We start from the raw sequence: 23,797 nt of genomic DNA, 5'->3' as shown, positions 1-23,797 counted from the left end.
CATTAAATTTCTAGTCTTAAACATTCGCATAATTCAACTACAAATATGATTTCTAATAAAAATTTGAATACCAGGCTGGATTGTTAAATGCTTGAGTTTCAACGAAACTCGCTTCATTCACCACTACACACCCGTTAGACTCATTCAAATATTTACAAATGCGGTATATTGAATTCATCAAAAAAGTTCATAATAGAAGAGTGCAACGACATTTTCTTTGAAAAGAATTACATACACAGCCGGTGCCGGAAGCATGAAAAATTGTTGGCGTCTCAAACATGGGTTTGTAAAAATCAAATGAATGAACAAAATCATTCAGCTCATTCTTCGCTTCTTGACATCGCTTATTCGCTTGACATTGTTGTGGTTGTTCAATCAGTGTTTCTGCCTATCGCATTCACTTGCTGTAGAAATCGAAAACAGTGAAAAAAGATTTCTTTAACATCAGAGGCTTGGAATAGGAAATAACGCAAATAGAGAAAAGAAAACCCAATATGTTTTTGACGCATCCGATACTTTTCCTGTGGTGAGGCCGTAAACAAATAACGCGAGCTATGCAAACGTTTAGAACAAAGAAAATTCCTCACTGCGGTTCGGTTTTTTTCCCCAGAAAAACGATGACTTCCCTGGGGATAAACTCAGTTAACGTTGCATCCTCTTTGGTAGGAAACTCCCGTGTGGATTAGACGAGAAAAATGGGTCGCGAAACAGAAAAAAAAATCGGAGGTAAAAGTTTTCATAACATCAAGTTAGTATCAGTTATTTACAATTACTTGTAACAACTACAATCACAGCTGAACGTGCAGGGGAAATTTCTCTCAAACTATTACCGTTCACGAATATAGCGCACAGGAATGAATTATCTGATGGTAGCTGTTCTTCTTCCAAACTCGTCAACGAAGAGGATTAGGTAGCGAACTCTTACCTTGCCGTGAACCCCTCCATATAGCTCCTATATGTTTTTAGGACCGCAAACCATTTCATTTCATTTTATATTGCTGGAAAACATGTATATGTTGCATAAACATAAGAAGATGTCAGAAACTTGATCCAAAACTTGGTGTTCTACACTCGGAACTACAGCACATAAGGAAGTTTGTACTTTCGAGTGTCTTCTTACATTCTAAGTTCAGTTATGAAAAAAGAATTCAGCGATGCCGACAAGATCGTCAGTAGCCAACGGGAACAGTAGCAGCAGAGATTATGCGCGTCATGTCACGTCACAGCACAAATATTATTATTCTTCAGAGGAGCGTCAACATCGTCTGGGATCGGAGAACACATTTCACAATCCCTAATAACAAAGTATAAATGCAGTGTTCTAACGGAAATAAAATGCCGTCAAAAGAGAGAAGCGATCGATATGAGCGCATTCTGTGGGGAACGTCATTGTGTGGGGGCGAATGCAGCGAATGAGTCACACGAGGAATCGGCGCGTAGCTTCCTCCTCTGAGCCGGCGTCAACACACGTCGCTCAATACTTCAGCCGTCCTCAGCAGACGATGACGCGGCTCTGGAGGGTTCCCACCAATGATATATCTTTATATATATAATTCAAACATATGCACACATTAGTTAACTTGCTAGTATCACTACTCACATGCCCCATTAACATACGCTTGCGCTTCATTAATACTACATTAGCATGCGTATTAGGTGACGCATAAAATTAGTAAAATCGAAACATAATATAATTGTAGATTGTGCTAAGTTTTTAAGTGAGCAGTAGTAGCACAGCGTGTGGCACAGCATACGGCAGTATATCCAAAAAACTGCACGGCTTAATGCATTGATAAGAGAGGTCCCGATCAACCGTTTAAAACCGGCCTTGGGTCAACTAGGCCCTTCATCGTTCTGGGGTCGGTAAACTGATACTGGTGTGGAGGTAAAAGCAATGACTTGCGCTTTGGTAGCTGAGAGTCCTGATTGTAGGGTTCTATCTCTTTTTTAGCCTTTTATTCTTTACCTTCGAGTATGTGGTCGCAAACACACACGTACTTATACTTATTCGGAACAGTAAAAAGCTGGAAAACGGTTAAAAATAGAAAAACGTGGGACAGAAATTTGTTAAAAATAATCTGTTATCTTGAAGACATCACTACAGCACTCTGACTCAATTCTGAGAGGACTCAGAATTTTTCATTAAAAAAAACATTTGGTACGTTAAAGGTGAAGCTTCACAAAGGAGAATCGAAATAGTACGACTGTAAACAAAAACTAAAACTAACACTGAGCTGAGACAAAATAGCTCGAAAGAAAAGTAAGGGAGGTGGTTGTGCCTGGTACACCTCATCTCATCTAAACCTCCTTCTTCTCGTCTCCCACCGTAAGAACACGAAAAAACAACACAAACATACGAAAATCATAAGTGTTGAGGTTTAAATAATATTCTTCCGAAATTTAAAATTAACTGTGTAGGTTTTTCGCTCACGAAGATGAATGCTTACTAGTTGCCCACGATAAGCGCAAAAAAGAAAATAGTTGTTGTAGCGAGAGGAGGGTCAATTTGTTCGAGTCGATTCAATTCAAAGAAAAATAAGGCTGGTATGTCACCTGAGAACAGAGATCATTCCGCTATCATCTTCAGCCTTATCAGGAGAATCTGCTTATGAAATGACTTCGTAGGCATCGAAAATTGGTGGACGTTGCAGAAGTTGCAAATGTTCATCTTTCACAGTTATTTTTCCCAGTTTGTAGAAAGTTTCCCCGAATGTCGAATAAATAAACTCATCCAAAAAAAGCGGGGCCTACCGATTGGTGATGGTTTTGAGAACGTTTGTATCAGTTGGATTTTCATCACAGACTCCGCTTATCTCTCATGTTATTTTAGATACGGCAGCCCCTATGCATAGGATAAGATATGAACCAGGCCACTGCCTAAGCAATTGCCTCAATGTTGTATTGTCTCGCGCAATTCAAAGGAAATGAATAAGTACGAGATTGGATTAGTATGATTAGCTTTTTGGAAATTATGTTTTATTTTTGGATAATTAAAGATCAGGATCATGAGGGCAGGCATTGCCTACTTATGTAGCTATCGACTCTTAGCCTCTTTCTCTCTCCTCTGCAATTTTTTCAAAAATGGTTCCGTACACATACCTCTATAGTGATTGGCCTTGAAAATTCCATAATTTCACTTGCAGCCATCAATTTCATCGATTTCATCATTTCATTTCATCATCGAGGAGATGACAAAATTACTACAGTTAAACAACTTTTTCTATTTTTTTTTTTTTGGAATAAAAAACAGGGAGCGCAGAAAGATGAAGAAACAGCTGAAAAACAGTTATGGATAGAAAGATGATGGGTTGAGTAGTAGACAGAGTAATCCTCTTGGTCTTCATTTTCGACTGCAAAAAATTGATTAGAATTTCAAAGGAAAATGTGATTACCCTGGGAAATTTTGCTCTGCAAACATCAGTTTTCCTTCGTACTTGTTCACTGCTTAGATGATAATAACCTCCCGTAGGGAAGGACAAGCTTACGACAAAAATTCGAATGAATTCTCAAAAATGTTATTATTCAATAGGCCTTTTTCTTCTAAAAAAAACCTTTTATTTTTGGATTTGATCGAATTCTCGACAAGCGACAACAACCTCGCTGTAAATAATGTAAACCTAACTAAATAAAATGTTTTCAGCCATTACATATTCAGAACGGGGAGGGAGTATTACGGGAAAATGTCAAAAAATTCACAGTTTGACCACCACCGTTGTGCAACGTGTTGTTCGGACGAAAGTAAACTTAGCCGCAGGAAACAGAAGATTCTATTCGGCTGAAGGACGAAAAAACAAAAACATCCGCAACAGCTTGTTTCCCTTCTCCAGATTTCAAAGGAAAAAAAAAACTTTTCTAAGTACTGATGTCGATCGTTTCCGGTCTCTTTAATTTGTATCTTTTTGTAGTAAGTTTGTAAAACTTTGGAAACACTAGCTGATAACGAATTCTTAAAGTGTTACTTTAAGAAACTCACGATTGCCCTAGGTAGTTTGAGAAAATATCGAGCAATTTGAAAAAAACAATCATCATGATTTATAATAACGGACTTATTCTGTCGTGTGTGTGTGTGTGTGTGTGTGTGTGTGTGTGTGTGTGTGTGTGTGTGTGTGTGTGTGTGTGTGTGTGTGTGTGTGTGTGTGTGTGTGTGTGTGTGTGTGTGTGTGTGTGTGTGTGTGTGTGTGTGTGTGTGTGTGTGTGTGTGTGTGTGTGAGTCACGAAATTCGAAAAGGGGGATGCGATGGGTCCACACAGGCGTCGAGTTGTTGCCTCGACGTCAGAAAGCTATAAAATGGGACGGGTCCCACAGCGTCGGATTGGCGCGCCGGTGCCAGATAGCTATAATATGGGGTGAGACGGGTCCCGTGGCATCGAAATGATGCGCAATAACTTCGTGTGCATGTAAAAAACCCACGTGGCGTACGAAAAAGGCTAAGAGACAGTTTAAATGTACTATTATAGAGATAAATTACTATTCTATCATAAAAACTAACAGAAGGGGATTAAATACTAAATACTAATACTTTAATTATCATATTGTTAAGTTTACACGTAATCAGAAATATTGCCTTATTTACAATTTAAAAAATAAAATTAAGATACCCAAGTCTAATTTCACAGAAAAGGGCACTAATATTGATTTTCGTTGATATATAATAAATGAGCGTGTGTGTTTTTTTGTCTGTCTGTCACGAAATTCGAAAAAGGAGGTGCGACGGGTCGCATAGCGTCGAAATCCTGTGTCGTGATGTAGTAGTATCGCACAATAACTTCGTGTGCATGTAGCAAAAGGTAAATGAGACGTCGCAAAAGTTTTATAGTCGTATCCACCTTCCGCGTTGTTTTTCACCTCGACGACTCCTCAAACTCCTTCAAAAAGTGGAAACATGAACGTTAACTGCTGCTTATATAGTAGCCAACTGTTCACATGATCTGATGTGGAACGCTATCTTTATCAGTACGATGATGTCATTCACTTTATTCTATGTGAAACATCATTCTGTGATAACTGTTGGGGGAAACGAGAGGGAATATTATACTTTGAATAATGATTCCAAATCGTGTCTATATTACACTGGTATCGAAAGAGTACTCAAAGGTGTAGTTTGAATATTCTCCAAATGTAGAACTGACGCGTTTACAAAAAAAAACTACGAATCTTTAGCCTAAATTTCTGCTAAGAAAAGGAACAAGACGTTGTTAGAAAATCACTATTCTAATTTTACAGAAAATGTCACTATTACTAATTTATTTTCCTTAATCAGTTATGGCAAACAGAGCGAACACCACCGAAAGTCTGAAGTCCGGCTTTAGCCGGACGTTCAGACTGCTTTAAGTATATCATTCTAAAGTATATCATTTACCAAAAAAACCTAGGCGTCCAAAAGTTGCGGAGGATGATTATGGTTGGGTTTGCTGCACTAGGAAAACGTGTTGTTCTAAAAAAAATTACCTGTAGAACTTCCTCTCATTATCAACACTCGGTAAAAAAAGAATATAGAAAAATTAAAACGTTCAAAGACAATTAAGAGTACGGTGACTTCTATATTGTTCTGTTGGTCAAGAACAGTTTCAGAAGATAGCTCTGAATTTAAAGCTTTTAAGACAAAGCTAGAGAATTTATGGAAGCAATTTGGATAGAAATTAGAAAAAGAATTCACAGACGGATGATTGTCTCGTAGTCGCAAGTCTACCTATCCTAACCATATTTCTATTGCCCCAATATAACATTCGACCAAAGGAGACATTCGCTTCTCAGGAGAAAAAAAAGCTTTTTGGTCGCAAAACAAGGAATGGTAGACTTCCGGGCAGTGCGAGTCCGCCGCAGTATGATTCCAGTTCTCGCAATGGCTGTCCAAAAAATGGAGGCATCCAGGATTTCATGTATGTCCAGAGAGTAAAGCTGCATTTCATACCGACCTAACAAAGCTCAAGCAATGAATTTTGAAAAGGCGGTAGGGAATCATTAAAATATTTGAAGGATTCAGGCTGGCCTTTTCTAGCTAGTAAAAGTGCGAAAAAGGGAATTTTACCCCTTCTCCTGCTCCTTTCCTTTCTAATGCAGGAGAAATCGCGCCATGAACCAATTCCACTGATAGCGCCGAAAATAGGTGTGACGCCATAGCTTCTGCTGTCCATATTAGATGTCAATATTGAAAGGAGCTTTGTGAAATTGAATAACGGCAAAAGAATTCCAGAAATGTCGCGGGATTTTTTTTTTTGTGAAATATACGACTGAGCACCCGCAGTCACGCTCGCATGTTTTGTTGCAGCGGATACTCTTCCGTGAAAAATCGAAGTATTTCAACGAGCGTGAGTGATGTAAAAGGATCAGTGATGGGAGAAAATAAATTTGAAACAGCTACAAAGATAATCTCGAGTCTGTAGAAAGGAGGATAGGCAAAGTCAGAAACCATGGTAGTTATGGGGTCAAAAACTTTATTTCTGGTGGTATCGACACTAATCCATCTGCTTAAGTTATACTTTTAATTTTTTCTAGTACTCATGACAATAATGTTGGCGAGATAAAACAAGGAAGTGGTGGCGGTGGAAAAAGTAGTTAGAAGACATGAAAAATAGGTACTAGAATCGTACGTGTGAATCTCAATGAGAAAGAAAAAGCAGATGGAGCGCGAAAACAACGGGCTGACTGCTCTACCACATGTTGTTTCGTTGGCCAAGATGCTCTTCGGAGAAACGAAGAACAACAGAGTAATGGCAAAAATAGAAATTCTTCTACTTAGTAATGGAAGCTTCGAAATGTGACTTAAAGGCATAACCCCACGATTCTGGGGTGGTGCCGGTTTCAGGTTTATGTCTACACGGGTCGTAGATTATGGAGAGGAGGGTGATCCCCTCCATTTCTTCCAAATTGCAGTAAAAAACGGCCTGAAAAATGCTGCGCATGCACATGGCTGGCACGCATGCACATGGCTCCAATCAAACTCGTTGTAGAAAATAGCGACCCGGGATGCTCGAAACCGCATCTTCCGGGGCCGTTTTTTTATGGCAATCAAAAAAAGTAGACGGAAACACCCTCCTCCCCGTAATAGGCAGTAGGCAGTGCCCGTAGACATTACCCGCCTATAACCCGCGCCACTTCAGATTCGTGGGTTGATGCTTTTAAAACATCATTCTGTAGTAACTGTTGACGAAAACAGGAGGATAATTCGAAAAATGTTTTCAATTCATGTCTATATCACATTGGTATCGAAGGACTGCTTGGTACTGAAGTTTGAATGTTTTCCAAATGTAGAACTGACGCGTTTAGAAAGAAAGCTATAGAACCCTTCGCTTTTATTTGTTATAAAAAAAAAGAGAAAGGAAGCGTTGTTTGAATAACACAAATCGGAATGCACAGAAAATGTCATTGCTATTGATTTTCATTGATAAGTGAAGGGGAGCGAACCAAACACCATGGATAGTCTAAAGTCCGGCTTTAGCCGGACGTTCATATTTTCGCATATTTCTATACTTTGTTTTATATACACACCAATTTCATAAAGATTCCTTCAATATTCGCGTCTAATATGGAGGAAGTTCTTATCATGACCAAGTTTTCGACTTCTCCTCAGTTCTTGTTCGAAAAAGTTGGAAAAGAATTAGAGAATTCGGTTTCCAAGCTCCATTGACTCCCTCTCATCTAAGGAACCGTAAGTGGAACAAGAGCTGTAGTCTGACGACGTTGGGGCCTTCTCCGTCCAAATCCACCAATGCGGGGTTGAACCTGCTTCATTACGTGAGATATTTATGCGACACACAGACCGACAGGCACACAAACGTGAATCAAAATCAGACTTAATCCCTTTTTTATATAGCAAGATTTATTTGTAACATTTCAGATGCTAACTCACTGAGTATGGTTTAATTATTCTAGGTGCATTGCTTCTGACTGGCAGAGACTAATGGGTCTGTATCTAGCTTCCTACAGAATCAAATTGTCTATCAACCTCCAGTTCTTTTCCAGTGTCAGATCCTGGTCCCGTTCAAATACCAAAGGGCAAAATTATTGGAAAGCGCTGGCGAATACTTAAAAAACTGGGAGAAGGAGGTTGTGGATCAGTTTACAAAGTTGAAGATATTAACACAAAGCAGGAAGTAGGTTCTATGTGGACCCTGTTTATCGAAGTAGCTGTTTTGTTACATTTCACCGCATTTTCACACGAATCTGTCTTAATTGCTAAGCTCCACCGCGCCGTTAAGAGTGCAGCCACTCGCACAGCTGCACCGACGTTCAGGTCGTTTTGATCCGAGTGTGAGTGAGGGAATTTGGTTCCCAAAAATACATTTATGTATGAAAAAAAATCGTCGAGAGCTGAAAGTAGGAAAATTTCGGACGTGAACGACGGACAACAACATCTGCTAGTATGTTATAGTATGCTAGTGGAGCTTATGTTAGAGCTTACTTTGGCAAAGTACTACTAACTGAACTCAAAACTGCTATGGAAATCTCCAGTTTCGGCCGCGGGTATACATGCTGCTGTTGCTCTATTCCGCGGTTGTGGTTAATAAAGCAACCGCCCTTAATGAGTAGTGCATCGCCGAAAGTGATGCTGTGAACATTTGCAAATGATTCAAGAACTTTCTGTGAAATCTTGAATTGATAACTGTGATAACTTTTATTGCAAGAAAATTTTCAGATAGTGGCAACTTCTCTTCGATACAGCGTATGCGAATATGATTGCTACCTGCTCGCGGTGCTTGTACTAAACGCAATCACGTATTTGAGTGTGCTCTCTGGGCATGTCCGAACAGTATAACTTGCACAGTTATATTGCTCGGACATGTCCAGAGATCATACTCTCGAATAGGCTTATAATTTCCCAGATATTGCAAAAAGGTGCTTGTGCAGTGCAATGCGAAAGAATCACCCACATAGGCCAAACACGTAGAAGAAGAGCTAATCTTAAGTAACAACTCTCCATTATGATGAGCATTATGATGAGCTGTCGGATATTGTCGATGTGAGATACACGGACCGATCGGTGTCGATGAGGACTTCACACAAAACACCAATTCTTTCTTGATGTCGAACAGTGACGAATGGACGGATCCTGTGCGAGCGATGATGGTAACTGCATCAGGCGAAGATCTCAGCGCTCGTTCCAACTGAGTGAAGTCGAACATTACTTATTTAATCACTAATATTGTCTGCTGTCAATAAAAACGAGAATCTTAGTGATTACACACGTATTCCGGCGAAGTATAGCATTTGCGAAATGGAAGCGGTAAATTCGCCATCGATAAAACTTTTAGCGGACACTAAATACCTTCTCGTTTAAAATGAAGTAGCTGTCAAGAATGTTATTCAAAGCCGACGACAGTAGCAGCAACTGAAGCAGGAGGCAGAAAGAGTTAGTCTCGCAGCACGATCCCTTGACTCCCTTGACTCAGTATTGTGACTAATCTTCAGTCGCTGACGTAGGACACAACTTCGACTCCATCCCTTAGTTGTGTGAACCTGGATACTCCCAGGATCACTCTTTCGACTAGGCGTTTTGCGACTCCGACCATATTTTTCCCGTTTGCGAAGTGTCCAGGTTTGTGAAACACAGTTCGAAGTATTAAAGAGGTGGGTACGGAACTTGGTGTTCCTGATCTTGTTCACTACATTCTCAATCCCTTTATACGCTTCCCAAGCAGCTTGTTTCTTCATCCGCCGCACGGAAGTCAGGTCCTCATGCTCGTTTCGCAACCCAAATAAGCGTACTAGTGTATTTGGATATGCTTGTTCTGTTGATGATAAGCAGAGCATCGGGAATCCATCCGTTTCTTATGAACACCGTCTTTTGCATATTCAGCTGACATCAATGAACGCACATGCTTCGTCGAACTCCGCCATATTCGTTTCCCTTGGCTGAGCCTACATATTATCGATGTCGATAATATGTGGGCTGTCGAGAGCGATGTAATCGGCAAAATGCAGATGGTGTAGCTGTGTCGACCATCAACCTTCGTTCCCATGTCGTCCCATTCCAATTTTCGCATTGCGTTGAAGAGAGTGGCTATGAAATTTTTAGATGAAGCTGTGTGAACCTGCCGGACACTCCTCTTCACATCGGTGACGATATTCTTGTATAATGGCAGAACTCCGGTCCGGTAGTAGTACTGTACAACTCTCTAACCTTGTACATTCATGTACTGAGTAATGACGCTTTGGTTTTCCAAAACTTCCACGACCTTCTGTCTCAACTGAGTCAAAGGCCTTCTCTAAGTCCATAAAGGTGAAACATAGCGGCATCTTGTACTCTCGCGATATTTCGATGAGTTTCGAAACGATGTAAATGTGGTCAATCGTATTGACCTTTTCGAAACACAACTTGCTCGCTTAGCCATCCTTTATTTAACAGTTTTTTCAATCCTGTTTTGATTACTCTTTTGACGAACTTGTAAATGACAGGCAGTAAGCAGACTGGGCGAAAGTTGCATGTTATGTGGATCTCCCTTCTTATGCAATAACTCGGTCTGGTTGGTCATTCGCTGTTTGAAAGCCTTGCATCCCGAAAGGTGAAGTGTAAAGCGACTCCCCATTGTGTTGTTAAACACTTGCAATATGTTGGGTAGGTTCTTCAGATGTTCAGACTTGATTCGAAACTCAGAACAGAATTTGCACGTCTGGGTAATGAAATGTAAAAAAAATCTGAGAACTTTCTGCTTCGGCGCTGAATGATTGGAAACAAAACAAGAGAACGACAAAAGCAGTTGTCAGAAGACTCTACTTTAAATGATCTTACTTCGCGAAATGCCTCTAAAAATGCCAGATCAAATGTAAGCAGTGCAATAAAAAGTCATCACATGTGAATTCTTGAATTCTTGGATTGGGTTAGGTTAAATTTATTAGATTATTCTGAGAAAAAAATTGCAATAACAAAGTGTGCCTAAAACATTCGGGTGATTTTTACACCCTGATTCTGCTAAATGAAAGGCAACAAGAGGGCACTAACTTTTGGAAAAGAACAGCTTCAGAGAAACCTCGACTTTTATCCATTTATGGTAGGTTGAAAACGATCCGAAATCTAGTGTTGTAAGCTGCTGTTCTCGGAGCGGCACGGTTGAATTAGCTGTAGCAACTGAGGTGGAACCCTCTCTATCTCCTAGCGGACTACAGAGATGAGTGTTTATCGCTTCCGCCACTGCACCACTCTTCCGGCCTTTTTGGCCCGATCATACGCTATGACACACCCACGTTTTTGTATGCTATGACACACACACACAAACCTCCTCGCTTTTTGCATGTTATGCGCAAGTGTGGTGCTGCGTAATGAATGAATCGGTTGCAGAGTTATGGAACGTAACTTTCTGTGAAGAAAATAGAAATTATTTTTTATGTATTCATTTAATTATTCTTGAGTTGTATACATACTAGTACAAAGACGTGCTCCGAGATCCATTTACTTCTAGCATCAATGCGGACTCAGATTTGAGAATATTCAACTTATTAATGCGTTAAGGCTCCAACCTTGACATATCTATGCATTTGTTGAAGGTTTATAGCTATATAAATCGTTCAAAATATTTATTCAGGCGGCACTGAAAGCTGAGTCAAATTTTGTATCAGGCGGAAGCGTTTTAAAACTTGAGGTTCAAGTAAGTTGAATTTTTTGGGTGTTGTCGATTATCATGGCACATTTGTTGGCACCTTTAAATTTTTGCTCGATACTATGACCTACTACTACCAGAAAGAACAAATGTATTTGTCCAAATGTTCCAAAATCTACTCTCCAAAAACCACTAATGCAAGACAGCCTAGACTTCATGAGATCGCGCATATCCAACCTTCTCTAAAAGTTGAAAAATAAACAAGAGTCTTTCACAGTGATGTGAATCGTAGCTTTCTTTAGTTCTTGTTTGTATGAGCAGGGACATTAAAAACAGAGCTCAACTTTTCCACTCGAGAGCAGGTCGCGTCCTACGAAATCCGTAGGTCTGCAAACTACCCTAGGTTTTGGAATTTTATGCACGACACCGTAATAAAAATGTCTCTTGACTCCGGAGGAAAACCTTTTACAGCAATGCCAAGAAGGAAGGGGTTTCAGAAGTCATCCAAGCTTTCGAAACGGAAAAGGACAAAGATGACGATCTGTACTTACAACGCACATACGCTTGTATTGGATCGCCAATGAAGATCTAATGATGCAAGCAACGAAGATTAAAGGCATTACCTCACAAATCTGGGGTGGTGCGGGTTTCAGGTGGGTTATGCCTACGCGAGGTCGTAGATTATAGAGAGAAGGATGATTTCGTCCATTTCTTCGTAATTGCCATAAAAAACAGCCTGGAAGATGCGGTTTCGAGAGTTCCAGGGCGCTATTTCTATAGGGAGTTCGATTGGGAAGCGCCAGCCTTGTGCACGCTCCACATCTTCCGGGCCGTTTTTTACGGCCATTACGAAGAAATGGACGGAATCTCTCTCCTCCCTCTAATCTACGACCCCGTGTAGGCATAATCCACCTAAAATCTGCTCTACCCCGGGGTGATGGGGATGTGATGCCTCTAAGTACGTAGTCATCGGACTGGTCGAGAATAAATGACGTCATCCATTGAAGCCCGTACGTGAAACTTAAGAAATATCCTCAGGAACACAGTAGACAGTAGAGTAGCTGGTTCAGTCGATGTCCTTATCAACGCGAATATCGTACTAAACATGGACTCATTCAAAGAACTAATGAACTTGCAAAGAATTGACTGCGCTAGCTGAATTTTAAGAAAATATTGCAATGGACAACATCGAAGTGGAATGTGATCGACTCCTTGAACACCTTCACGACTGCAGGAGAAAGGCTGAGAGTTTTAAGACCGCTAAGAGAATCAAAGAATCAACTCAACTGAATCAAAGGTATCCATTGAAGGCATCGCCCCACGAATCTGGGGTGGTATGGATTTCCGATGGCTAAGGACTTTACGGGGTCGTAGATTGCAGAAAGGGGTAGGATAACGCTCATTTATTCCTGATTGCAGCAGAAAACAGCCCGAAAGATGAGGCGCGTGCACAACGGTGGCTCCAACAGAACCCGTCGTTAAAAGCAGCGTCCCGGAGCGCTCGAAGATCTCTTGTGCACCCGCCGCATCTTTCGGGCCGTTTTTGACGGCAATTAGGAAAGAATGAGCGTTATCCTCTGCAATCTACAGCCCGTGTACTCATTAGCCATCGGAAGTCCATACCACCCTAGATTCATTCAAATTCAAGGATGGTACGGCGACGTCTTATGCACTTATTGTGGTTTGACCATACTGGAAATATTGTGTTTATCGTCAATTGCATTGGTATCGCTGTACTTCATTCCATGTTTTTTTTTTATTGTTGGGATAATTTTTGAGAAGATATCGTAAACAACAGACAGCAAGCAGACTAGATTATGTGGACCTCCTTTCGTGTATTTACAACAACACGGTTCTGTTTGTTCCTTGATAACGGAGGACTCTGCATTCCGAGTACAGCGGCTTGGAAAGAGCAGCGCCATAGTGTGAAAAAAAATGACCGTATGTCCTATTTTCAGAAGTCTTCGAATTTTCACCAACATGATTGCAGTGGTTGAACCATTTGGGTTTAAGAGTCATTCATGACTGTATCATAACTACAAAATCTCAGTAACCATAGAAAATGGACTTTCCCGCTTCATTCTACAACGTGTTAGGATATTTAAAAAAAGAAATTTTTCGCCTGGTACTCATCTGGAGAAGTTCTACCGAGAAGATCATGCCTTCTACAAGGTCATAATTGGCGATTTCAACGCCAAAGTTGGCCCAAGAACACCTGAGGAAATTCTCATCGGGACCCACAGCCTACAATGGAGTGAACAGGGGGAGAGGCTCTCCGAGTTCATCATGACGACTAAGACCATTCAGGGGAACTCGCAATTCCAGAAGCTCTTTTCTATGATAGACGTGGGAGTCACCCGGTGGAGAGTACCGTAATGAAATAGACCACATCATCGTCAGTAAAAGGTTCTGCCTGACGGACGTCGCTGTTGTGCCAAAGTTTATACCGGATCGGACCATCGCCTCCTTCGAGGAAGATTTTCCTTCACAAGGAGAGAAGAGAAAGTAGCCAAGTTCAGAGAGAACTATCATTGGCTGGAATCTCTTCGGAATGCTAGCTGACTTTTGGGAAAACTTCGCAATGGACAACATCAACGAGGAATATGACCGGCTCGTTGAACACCTTCATGACTGCACGAAGAAGGCTGAGAGTTTTAAAACCACCAAGAGATGCCTGTCTCCTAAAACTTTTGAGCTGATACTATAGCGTGGAGCAGCACGAGCCACAGGGAACCAAGAACTCACGTCCGAGCTCGCAACCTGAGCATTTCGCAAGCAGGAAGAAAACGCGGTGAGCGTCATTGAACGCGCAATGGAGAGAGTGATGTTAGGAGTATCCCGTTTCACGCAACTGAGGGACAGGATTCGAAGTTCTTTCCTACGTCAGCGATCGAAGATTAGAGACGCCGCCGCGTTTGCTAAGGAAAGTAAAATAAAGTGGGCCGGACACGTGATGCGCTTTAATGACAACCGTTGGACCAGAGCCGTGAGAGAGTTCCCCGCGATATTAAGCGCACTACAGGAAGACCGCCGACGTGATGGTCAGATTTCTTCCTTCAGAGAAAATCATGATGCTCTTCGTGTCCCACGCGAAATGAGGAACCACTGGGCGACTCTCGCACGCGATCGGGACAAATGGAAAAATTACTGGCGCCCTCTCGACCAGTTCGAAGATCAACGGGAGTCAAGGTGATCAAGATGAAGTACTCATTTGGTTAGAAAAACGCAAAAAATTGCACCACCACTAGGAGGACGTTTTGTTCGAAAAACAGTTGTTTTCCCAAAACATGCTCTATACTTCTTCAAGCTTTTTTTTAGTAAAAGAATAATTGTGACAGTAAGACAGACTCATATATCTTCTATAGTAGAAATGATGAGACACAGTGTAGTGGTGATAAGACCTTATTGATTATACAATTTTCAGATATTGCGGCGACTAGCTAACAAGCCATACGTGGCCCAACTTATCCAGTCCGGAAAGCGCGAACAGTACTGCTATATAGTAATGACTCTTCTAGGAGAAAGTTTGAGGCATATAACAAAGTGAGTTCGAATTGCTCCCCTTGCTTCAAGGTGTGAGGAGACATTATCTTCATGCTTCTACTTTCACGTCTCATCAACAGCACGTTCATTTATAACAAAAAAGTTTTATTCGATCAGTAATACTATCTTCCGCTTGGGATACGGTTGCTAAGTTCAGTAAGAAGAAAGGGCGTATAAAGGGTAAAGAATAAATGATAAATTTTCGGCGTCAATCAGTCTTCTTGGGATGCGCCCCCACGTTCACTTCTATTAGGAATCGTTTGAGGTTCACGAACGTGTAACTGGCCTATACAATGTCTTGCGGTGGATAGCCGATGTGTCAAGTCAGTGTTTCTATCCTCTCAGACAAGTCTGGTACCAATTTATCGACCGCGGAGGGATGAAAGGCTTAGCGAGCACTAGGGCGGATTCGAGTCTCCGATCGATGGTGCAGGGAGCCGAACTTCCAACCGCTACACTACACTCGCCCCGATAGACGTATAGAAAATAAACTTTATGATAAAATACCTTAACGAAATTGCCACTCACTCACTCATTTAGAATGACTTTGTAGAATCAGGTTTTTTCATTGAAACCTTCAGCTTTGTAAATGCACAGTGTGGTAGTGTGACTACACTGTGCATTTACAGAGCTGAAGGTTTCAATGAAAAAACAGGGACTACACGCTTGATCGCACTATACTGAAAGGTGAAAGAACGAGTAGGTTTCTATTAAATTGCATTAAAGGTGCAAGCCAAAGCTTAAGGAACCTAAATTTTAAAATTTGAGCCACTTAATTAAGCACTTCGTTCGGTCAACTCCAGTAGAGTTTAGTATCGTTACCGTTACCATATCTTACTCTCTTAGGAAAACTTGTCGTGTTATCGCAATTATTGTACGATTGAGTTTTTAGAAGACTTGGCAAGATCTTCAGCGTCTCTACACAGGTCCGGATTGGAATAAATGTATTATTTGGATTGAAGCAAATTCATGATGTGGGTTACCTTTTCAGTCGCTGCTACTGTTTCCGACCGAGACTTCCTTAAGGGGTAACAACGATGTGGAGCACAGTATCCTAAAGTACAGGAGAGCAATCGGGTTCACTACATCGTTACTGAGAAGCGGAATTTCGGAATTCGTGTATAAATCAGCACACGATAACTAATTCTGTTTTTCTCGCTCTCTGCGCGTTCTATGGTCTGAGGTGCATATCTTCACCAGTATCGCGATGGATGTTCGTCACAAAATTGAGTTAAAGAAGAAAAATGTATCTTCATTCTACATCTCGAACAACATTTCTAAACTGTTGTGGAAACAAAGGAATGGAAAGTGAAGCCAAACTTAAATAATCTTAAGGCTTACTACATAAGACACTGAATTATTAATTGCAAGCGCGAGCTGCGTCTTCACCTTTTTTGTTCTTCAACACAAATATTAAGATGAGATAGCAGGTATGCCTTTACTATACTTTATTACTGCGTAGAAAAAGAAACCTCTAAATTTTCTCAGAAGTCTGCAAATTAGCTTAGAAAGTGCTAACGTTTCTCAGCATATGTAAAAATTGTGCTTAAGGCGTGCAAAAAATATCAATCACATTTCCACCATCCATACATTCCATCTTCAACAAAAATATAAACATCAATATGGTAATCAACATGGTATCAATAATATAAACAGTTCTTAACAGCTCTTTGAAAGCACTTTCCAAGTACCTAAATCTCATACTCTGCAAGCCTTAACTGTCCAAGACTAACCTAGCTTTGCAACAAAAGCTCAAATATTTTATAAAATTTATGAAATTGCTTGATGCTGGAAGATGTAGCTCACGAGCTATGCATAATTGTGATCAGCATCATCAACTATACTAAGCGTCAAATTTTGTTAAATTCCATGCGAAAAGAAATCCATGCCGAAACTCGATCACCGCATTACCTCATTACCGCGAACGATAAAGCTGCTGAACAAGTTGTTCCACTCCTTCGTTTAAATGCTGAACCACAAATTTTATTTTAATGATCTTATATGGTGTTCTGTGCAAACCTGTTGCCCTGAATGGCAGCTTAGCAGATTATGAAAGAGGTCCGTTCAATTATCCTACCACGAGTCCTCCTGATCTCTCAATGTTGGTTGAAATTCACTTCGGAAGGACACACTAAGGCCGATTTTGCCCTTCGTTCAATAGAATGATCTCTAGTTCACCAAAACACTGAGTTATGTGGATGTTTGGTGCAAAAGTACAAAACCAACACCAGTTTTTGAGTTCTGAAGAAGCTTACGAATTTTGCATAATTGTGATCAGCATCATCGATAAAGATAAAGATTGTGCGTTGCCAACAACAGTGCAAGTTTGAGGTAACACGGCTTACATATTCCTGAGTGCTCTGGCTGTTGCAACAAAGCAGCAAGGAATAAGCTGAGTTACCTCAATCAATAGCTATTAGAAATTAAATAAGAGTGAGATTAGTCCTGACTGCGATAGCCGACGATAAAAGCGAAAAATCCCTATTTTTCAAATGTATTCTGGAACATGAGCATATTTAAATACATAAATTTCGACCAGCTTGCAGATCGGCTTTATCCACCGAGACATTAAACCAGCAAACATGGCTTTAGGAAGAATAGGTACTCGAGAGTACAGATTCATTCACCTATTGGACTTTGGCCTGGCTAGAGAATATATTATAAAGGATGATAATGGAAAAATAAAAATGAGAAGACCACGACCAAGAGCTTTGTTTCGGTAAAAATTCATTTCTGATCTACATTGTTGTTATTGAAATATACTTTATTAGAGGAACAACTAGATATTGTTCGGTCAGTACACATGAGAAAGTTGAGCAAGGAAGAGTAGACGACTTATGGTGTCTGTTGTATATGTTGGCCGAGCTGCGCGGACCTCTTCCTTGGGCGAACGCCAGGTATTAAAATTATACATATCCCTTAAAAGCAGAACTAGTGAAAATTTCCGATCTCGACTACGTTTTGAGGTCTTTGCGTAATCATCTTAAGCAGGTTTATGTATGAGCACTAAAAGGCCAAAACCTGGAAGATAGCAAACATTTTGAGCATGAAAGAAAGAAAACATATTTCCTCGGAGAACCTGTCGAACCGAAAGATACAGAAACAATTGTTTTCTTGCTGTAAAGATTGTTTCTCCACCTTCTCCTCCTACAAGACAAGTGTAGTGAAAATTTCATTACTATTCTCCTGTACTCCTATGATGTTTTGGATTTTATCAGCTTATTTCCTTCATTATGCTGGCATTGGCATATAAGAGACGCTCTCGTTTACTACTTCAGTATCTTTTCCTAGACAGCTCACAGTAAAGTAATGACCAAATGGCAGTCACTTCAAGCTGTCTGAAGTGGCTGCCATCACGACTTGGATGGATTTTATCGCTCTCTTCATTGAATAGCTATACCGAAATTTTTTGTTTTCTCAGCGGCATCGATACGTGTGGATGCAGGGCTTGAAAAATCCCCAAAACATCCGGTACAAAGTCCCAGCAGATGCAGACCTTGAGAAGTTAGTCTGGATTCGTAGTGAACCCATCTCAGAGCGGGCTCTAGCGGCCAAATGGGCAACTGCACCATCGACTAAATGCGATTTAAGTCGAGGAGTTGCAACATTGAAGATTGGTATGTTGGTTGCGTAGTTGAGTGCGATGCAAGTAGTTCTGCACGAGGAAGTCGAGAAACTCGACAGGCACAATCACAGTCACTTGGCTAAACCTTCGGCGAAATAGTGTGTGGAGGCGCGCAGAAGTAAATGAGTTCCTCTGCAATAACAGTAATTTATTTTGCACTTTCCGTACCACACACCCTCCGAAGTGTGGTAGTATCCGGATAGCATCGAGCTGCACGTTTTAGACGTAACAGTAAATCAAGCCGCACGTAGACCAGTTTACCTTATTTCTACAAAACACACCGAACTCGTAACAGCCCTTTTCTCCATTTTGGATAGTTCTGGATATTTTTCTTCTCGGTCACTCCGTCGTTTTTTCTTCCTTCTTTTAATATATCGTGAAGTTTCCAATCCATTGGCGTACTCGAGATTGATGAATGATTCGTTGCAGATAGATAGATAGTGCAGATAATTCCGGTTGCAAACAGACGCCAACGCACAACAACACGAAAAACGGGATAGGAGTCGGAACTTCACAGCTCTTAAGAGCATTTGCTAATATTTTCAATCTTATCCATGCCCTATCGTAAGAAAAGAATAACGAAAAGTTCTAGTATTTGTATTCCATTATTTTATCGTTTCTCGCTCCTAGGGCGTAACTAAGGTCTTAGACCTTATAAATTCTACTCCCTTCACACTGTGTGTGTTACATGGTTTATCCTTCTTTCTGTTTCCTTTGGGATCAAAAGGAGCTGCTCTTGTGCAGAATCAACACGGTCGCCGAGAAGGGTCTTCAATTCCCCTACTCTCATACAGCAACTCGGCTCGCAGTCCGGTGCGCGCGACCAATTGACGGACGGGGATTACTACGCATCCTGAACAAGTTACATTTTCTTGAAGCCATCTCTCTTGCAGCAAAGAAATCAAGACGAGAGGGTCAAATATCTCCTGTACGTGAAATAAGTAACATATCCTTGAAAAATCACCCCAGGCATGAGTGAATTCCAAATCTGAATTTTTTCCAGCGACAAGAAGGAAGTGTACGAAATCAAACACAGAACTGAAATAGATGTTGTGCTAGAGAATTGCCCCGTGCAGTTCATAAACTTCGCTGAGCATCTGAAGTAAGAACGATTTTTTTATTTCTTTCTAAAAATTTTATCTGGTAGGAATTGTCTTTTTTGTTACATTTGTAGTATGAGTAATACAGAAACTTTTCCAGCACTTTGAACTATTATAAACGACCCGACTATTTGATGTTATACAATTTGCTCGTTGATGTCATGAAAGCAGGGAGGTTCAGGTAGTGAGACCCGAACACCTACCAATATCACTACTGTTAAAAAAAAACACTTTTTTGACTAAGAACTTCCAAAAGGATTTGAGTTATTCACGAGCCCTAGTGACTGATGAGTTTTTCTACTGTACATATTCCAGACAACTTTTCCCATCTAAACTCTCATGCCTGTTCTAATTCTGCGACCAATAACGATTGAATTAGAACAATGACCGAAATCTGCACTCCTTTGTCTTAAAGATATCTGTTTTGAGGTATACAGATCCCTATGACTGGGATTTACGTCCCAAAACAGAGGAAGCAGAACCAGTTGACAACAAAAAGGGCAATGCACAACCTGTCACGTAAGAAACATCATTTGAATAGTTTTTAACCTTTTGTAAATGCTTAAAAAGTTTGGTTACTTATTGAAACTTCCTCGAATCTCTCTCACTAGAAGGATCACTGTCGGTTGATAGACCTCGTTCCCGCTGCGTCACGTCGGTAGTTTCCAACGGAGAACTCGTTGTTTTTGTTATGTCAAGATTGATTCATAGTAAAAAAAATATATCCTACACGAAATAATAGGGAGAGGTAACGGAGCCGTTTGGAGCCACTATAAAGAAATGAGCTTTATCTCTTCATTGCGGAAGGATTCAGCATCCCCTCCACAAAATACGTGGGAATAGAGACCAGCAATCAATCCTTATAGATTTTTGATCAAACAATCGAACTAAGCACAGAGAGACGAGCGAAGAGACGAAGCCATCTACTGAATACATTTGAAGCTGTAGAGTAGCTGTTCTTAGGAACCTGTGACATTAGAGGAGTTGGTTAACTTGGTGTCCTCGTCAATACGAGTATAGCAATGAAAAACGACTCTTTTGAACAACATACATCTCAAATCGTACATGTGCATTAGATGTTGAATGCTAGTTTTGAGTATCTTCCTTGCTTACGCTCCAACTTCAAGTAACAAAGAAGAGGAGAAGGAAGCTTCCATATGAACCGAAAGATTTTTGCAAAGAACCAATCGTGCCCTCTATGTACCCCTGTAAGGGATCGATCCCCCACAAGGGGTACAAAAGTAACTGGAAGGGGGGCGATCCTCTTCAAGCTATCCGGGAGTAATTTTCGTCCCTCCGAACACTGCAGTTCACACTCAGCGCATTGAGATCACGTAGTCTCATTCGAAACAGCTTCGAATTCCTTCGGTTTAGCTCTACTGCGACAGTTGGGTTCAAATTCAAACTTTAAAATGCGTTGGCGTTATTTGTGTTCAGTTGTTCGCAGTTGAAATGACTTTGAGAGAGACTTCACCGATCTTAACATCACATTCTCCCTACTCCGTTCCCGTTCATTAGCAGCTTGTAAAGTCATTGTTAGCTATTTTATTTTCTTCAGCATCTGTCTCGTCCAGTAGCGGGGCACGCTTCTCAAGTTAGATGACAACACTTCGCCTGGTCATGGTCTTGATCGGTGTGCCAGCTAACTTCATGTTTGTTCCCATCGTATCGAGCCAAAGTTGTTTTGGCGGTCCTCTTGGTCGTTTTTCGGTTGCATCTAGGTCTGCTCCGACCTTATATATAGTAGCCGTCTTATAGTACATGACCGTACCATTGGAATGAACTCCACGCAACTTATCGGCTGTGGGAACCACTCCTAATCTCTGTCGAATATCTTCGTTGCGGCATACCACTGCTCTGATCGGTCCAGCTCGCAACGCTAGTGACCACTACAGACGAGGCGCGTAGTCCATCAGGAACGTTAGCGGAATTTTGCTTCGCATCCTTCGTTTTTCAGAAGCGCCACGTCGATTTTCAGTTGGAAAAGAACTGCACGGTTTCCCTCATAAAACTGTATCTTAAAGCATAGAAGAACTAGACGGTGGTCGTAGCTGTCCCGAACAACTCTAGATTTTCGAACGTTCGACTGAGGAATGTTCCTAACCAGGACCATTATGTGGACTGTCTATTCGCACTAGACCAGACGGCTACCGTCGCTTAGCGCGTGCTCCATATGGTAAACAAGTTTGAATAGCATACTTAGCAGACTAATGTTGAATCCCAGTCTTCGTGTTTACGTCAATTCAATTCAATTGGATTCAATTCAATTCCGAAGGTGGTCACCCACCTTCGGAATTGAATTACCGGTTCGGTACCTTGGACATTAATTTTTTGTTTATGTCTCCAGGGGTGAATGTAGCACAGTCGGTAAAAGATATGCTTTGGCCGCACGGTTGATTGTTCGAGACCACCCTAGTGCAAACCAAACCTTTCATCCATAATTGGGCGACAAATCACCAGTCTTGTGTGGGAAAATAAAAGCATTGGCTTGATACATCGGTTAGCGCAAGCAAGTGATTTTATGGACCAAAAGGCGTTCCAAAAACCTCAACGATTATGAATTGCTGCAGAACGCGTTGGCGTGCCCGTGGCGTTGGCGTCGGATTAACACGCCAGATTTTATCCTTATCCCTTAGAGATGTATTCAGTTGTTTCCGTAGGTGCTTGGACACTGACGATTCAGAGTTTTCATCCTCTGCGATCCCGCAGGCGTAAGAATGAGCACCTGACCAGTGTTCACCCAAATTCCTCGACCAAGTAGCTGGTGGTGGTCGCTCTTCGCAGCCATCGCACAATCTCCTACCTACCTTCTTATTATTAGTATCGCCGCAATAGCTGGTATTGTTATACCGATGAGGGGCTGAACACTAGTGCGTGTTTCCTGTAGTTTAGCAAAATGCACTTCTAAACATCGTAAAAATCTGCACAGAGCAGCAGTATTTCATCGTTAACACTGGTGTCTGTGCATGTGGAACTTTCTAAATAGCGATATGTCTTTGCTTCCAAGACAGCGTTGGGTCCCTCAATATCGCTGATTTTTCTGTGTTCTGTGCATCTATGCTTTGTTCCCAACAATGACGCAGAAGTGTCCTGATTCAATGATGTTTCTGCATTCATTTTGAGAGCATTGTGGTCAATTGTGATCGAAATGGAAATAGTAATAAACAGGGGTATAACTATACTAAGAGCTTCGAATGACAGAGATCTTCTCTAAAAAGCAAACATTTGTACGCGAACGCAGAAATAAAGACGCAGGACATAAAGAGTGTTCATTAATACTAACCTATCTTGTTCGTGTTTTCCCATCGTTCTTTATGCCTTACCTTGTGCGGCATCTAGCGAATCCAACTTGTAGCGGACAGGTGACAGAACTTGTCAATCGAGTAGATTCAGAAATCTAGTAGGTTGCTCCTGGAGCGGCCGAAAATCTTCTCGAGCAGCATTTGTGGCTACCCACAAAAACATTTTATGAGCATCTTGTGTGCTTTTGTATAGGTCTGATTTTGGTATCCGGCCGTGCGCCGTTTAGAGTTACCAAAAAGTTACCACGGATATTATTCAACTGAAGATGGCACAGCAATGCAAAGTTGCTCCTTGTCCTTCAATCTTGCTTCATTTGGTCTCGTACATTTTGGTTGAGCTAGGTCAGGTGCACTGATTTAGAACTGCTAGAATTTTGAGAAAAATGTATGTAGTGGAAAAATAGGTCCCAAATACACTTATTTTGATAACTTTTAAGGAATGGCAATAAGCAACCCGTAACGCTGAACCTTAATTCCGCATCCACTGCAAGTTCTGAAGTTGCAGTAAGCATGTTTTTTTTAAATCAAGAAAACAAAACTTTTAAACCATAACTTGTTCGTCAGTTTAGACCTGCAAAATGGTTGATGAAAACAACCCGTTTCCATCAGAATTTTTCGCCAAAAATCCTTTGGGATTCTGAAGTGCAAGTTTAATGTCACATCGCATTGTTTCTCATATGTTCTCTCTCTTT

At 41.0% G+C, this 23,797-nt stretch overlaps 1 protein-coding gene across 5 annotated transcripts; it reads left to right on the top strand.

Annotated features, from left to right (window-relative positions):
• Positions 1-6,055: 6,055 nt before the first annotated feature.
• On the top strand, positions 6,056-23,746 carry RB195_014287 (uncharacterized protein; the record flags this gene model as incomplete). Of its 5 annotated transcripts, none has more annotated exons than XM_064204481.1 (12): positions 6,056-6,107; positions 7,964-8,094; positions 11,521-11,583; positions 14,960-15,078; positions 15,971-16,052; positions 17,625-17,797; positions 17,850-17,975; positions 19,707-19,805; positions 19,904-19,984; positions 20,233-20,322; positions 23,543-23,609; positions 23,675-23,746. In XM_064204481.1, 12 exons carry the CDS (start codon positions 6,056-6,058, stop codon positions 23,744-23,746), a joined length of 1,155 nt encoding a protein of 384 aa, XP_064060362.1. The 5 variants fall into 5 exon arrangements, with proteins under 5 accessions (XP_064060362.1, XP_064060363.1, XP_064060365.1 ...); XM_064204483.1 differs by lacking the exon at positions 6,056-6,107 and adding an exon at positions 7,902-7,905; XM_064204482.1 differs by lacking the exons at positions 6,056-6,107; positions 7,964-8,094; positions 11,521-11,583; positions 14,960-15,078; positions 15,971-16,052 and adding an exon at positions 17,070-17,136 and having other exon boundaries at positions 17,671-17,797.
• Positions 23,747-23,797: the final 51 nt, after the last annotated feature.

The sequence above is a fragment of the Necator americanus genome, chromosome V (assembly GCF_031761385.1).
Source record: "Necator americanus strain Aroian chromosome V, whole genome shotgun sequence".
Lineage (NCBI taxonomy): Eukaryota > Metazoa > Nematoda > Chromadorea > Rhabditida > Ancylostomatidae > Necator > Necator americanus.
This window is presented reverse-complemented; position numbering and strand designations above follow the sequence as displayed.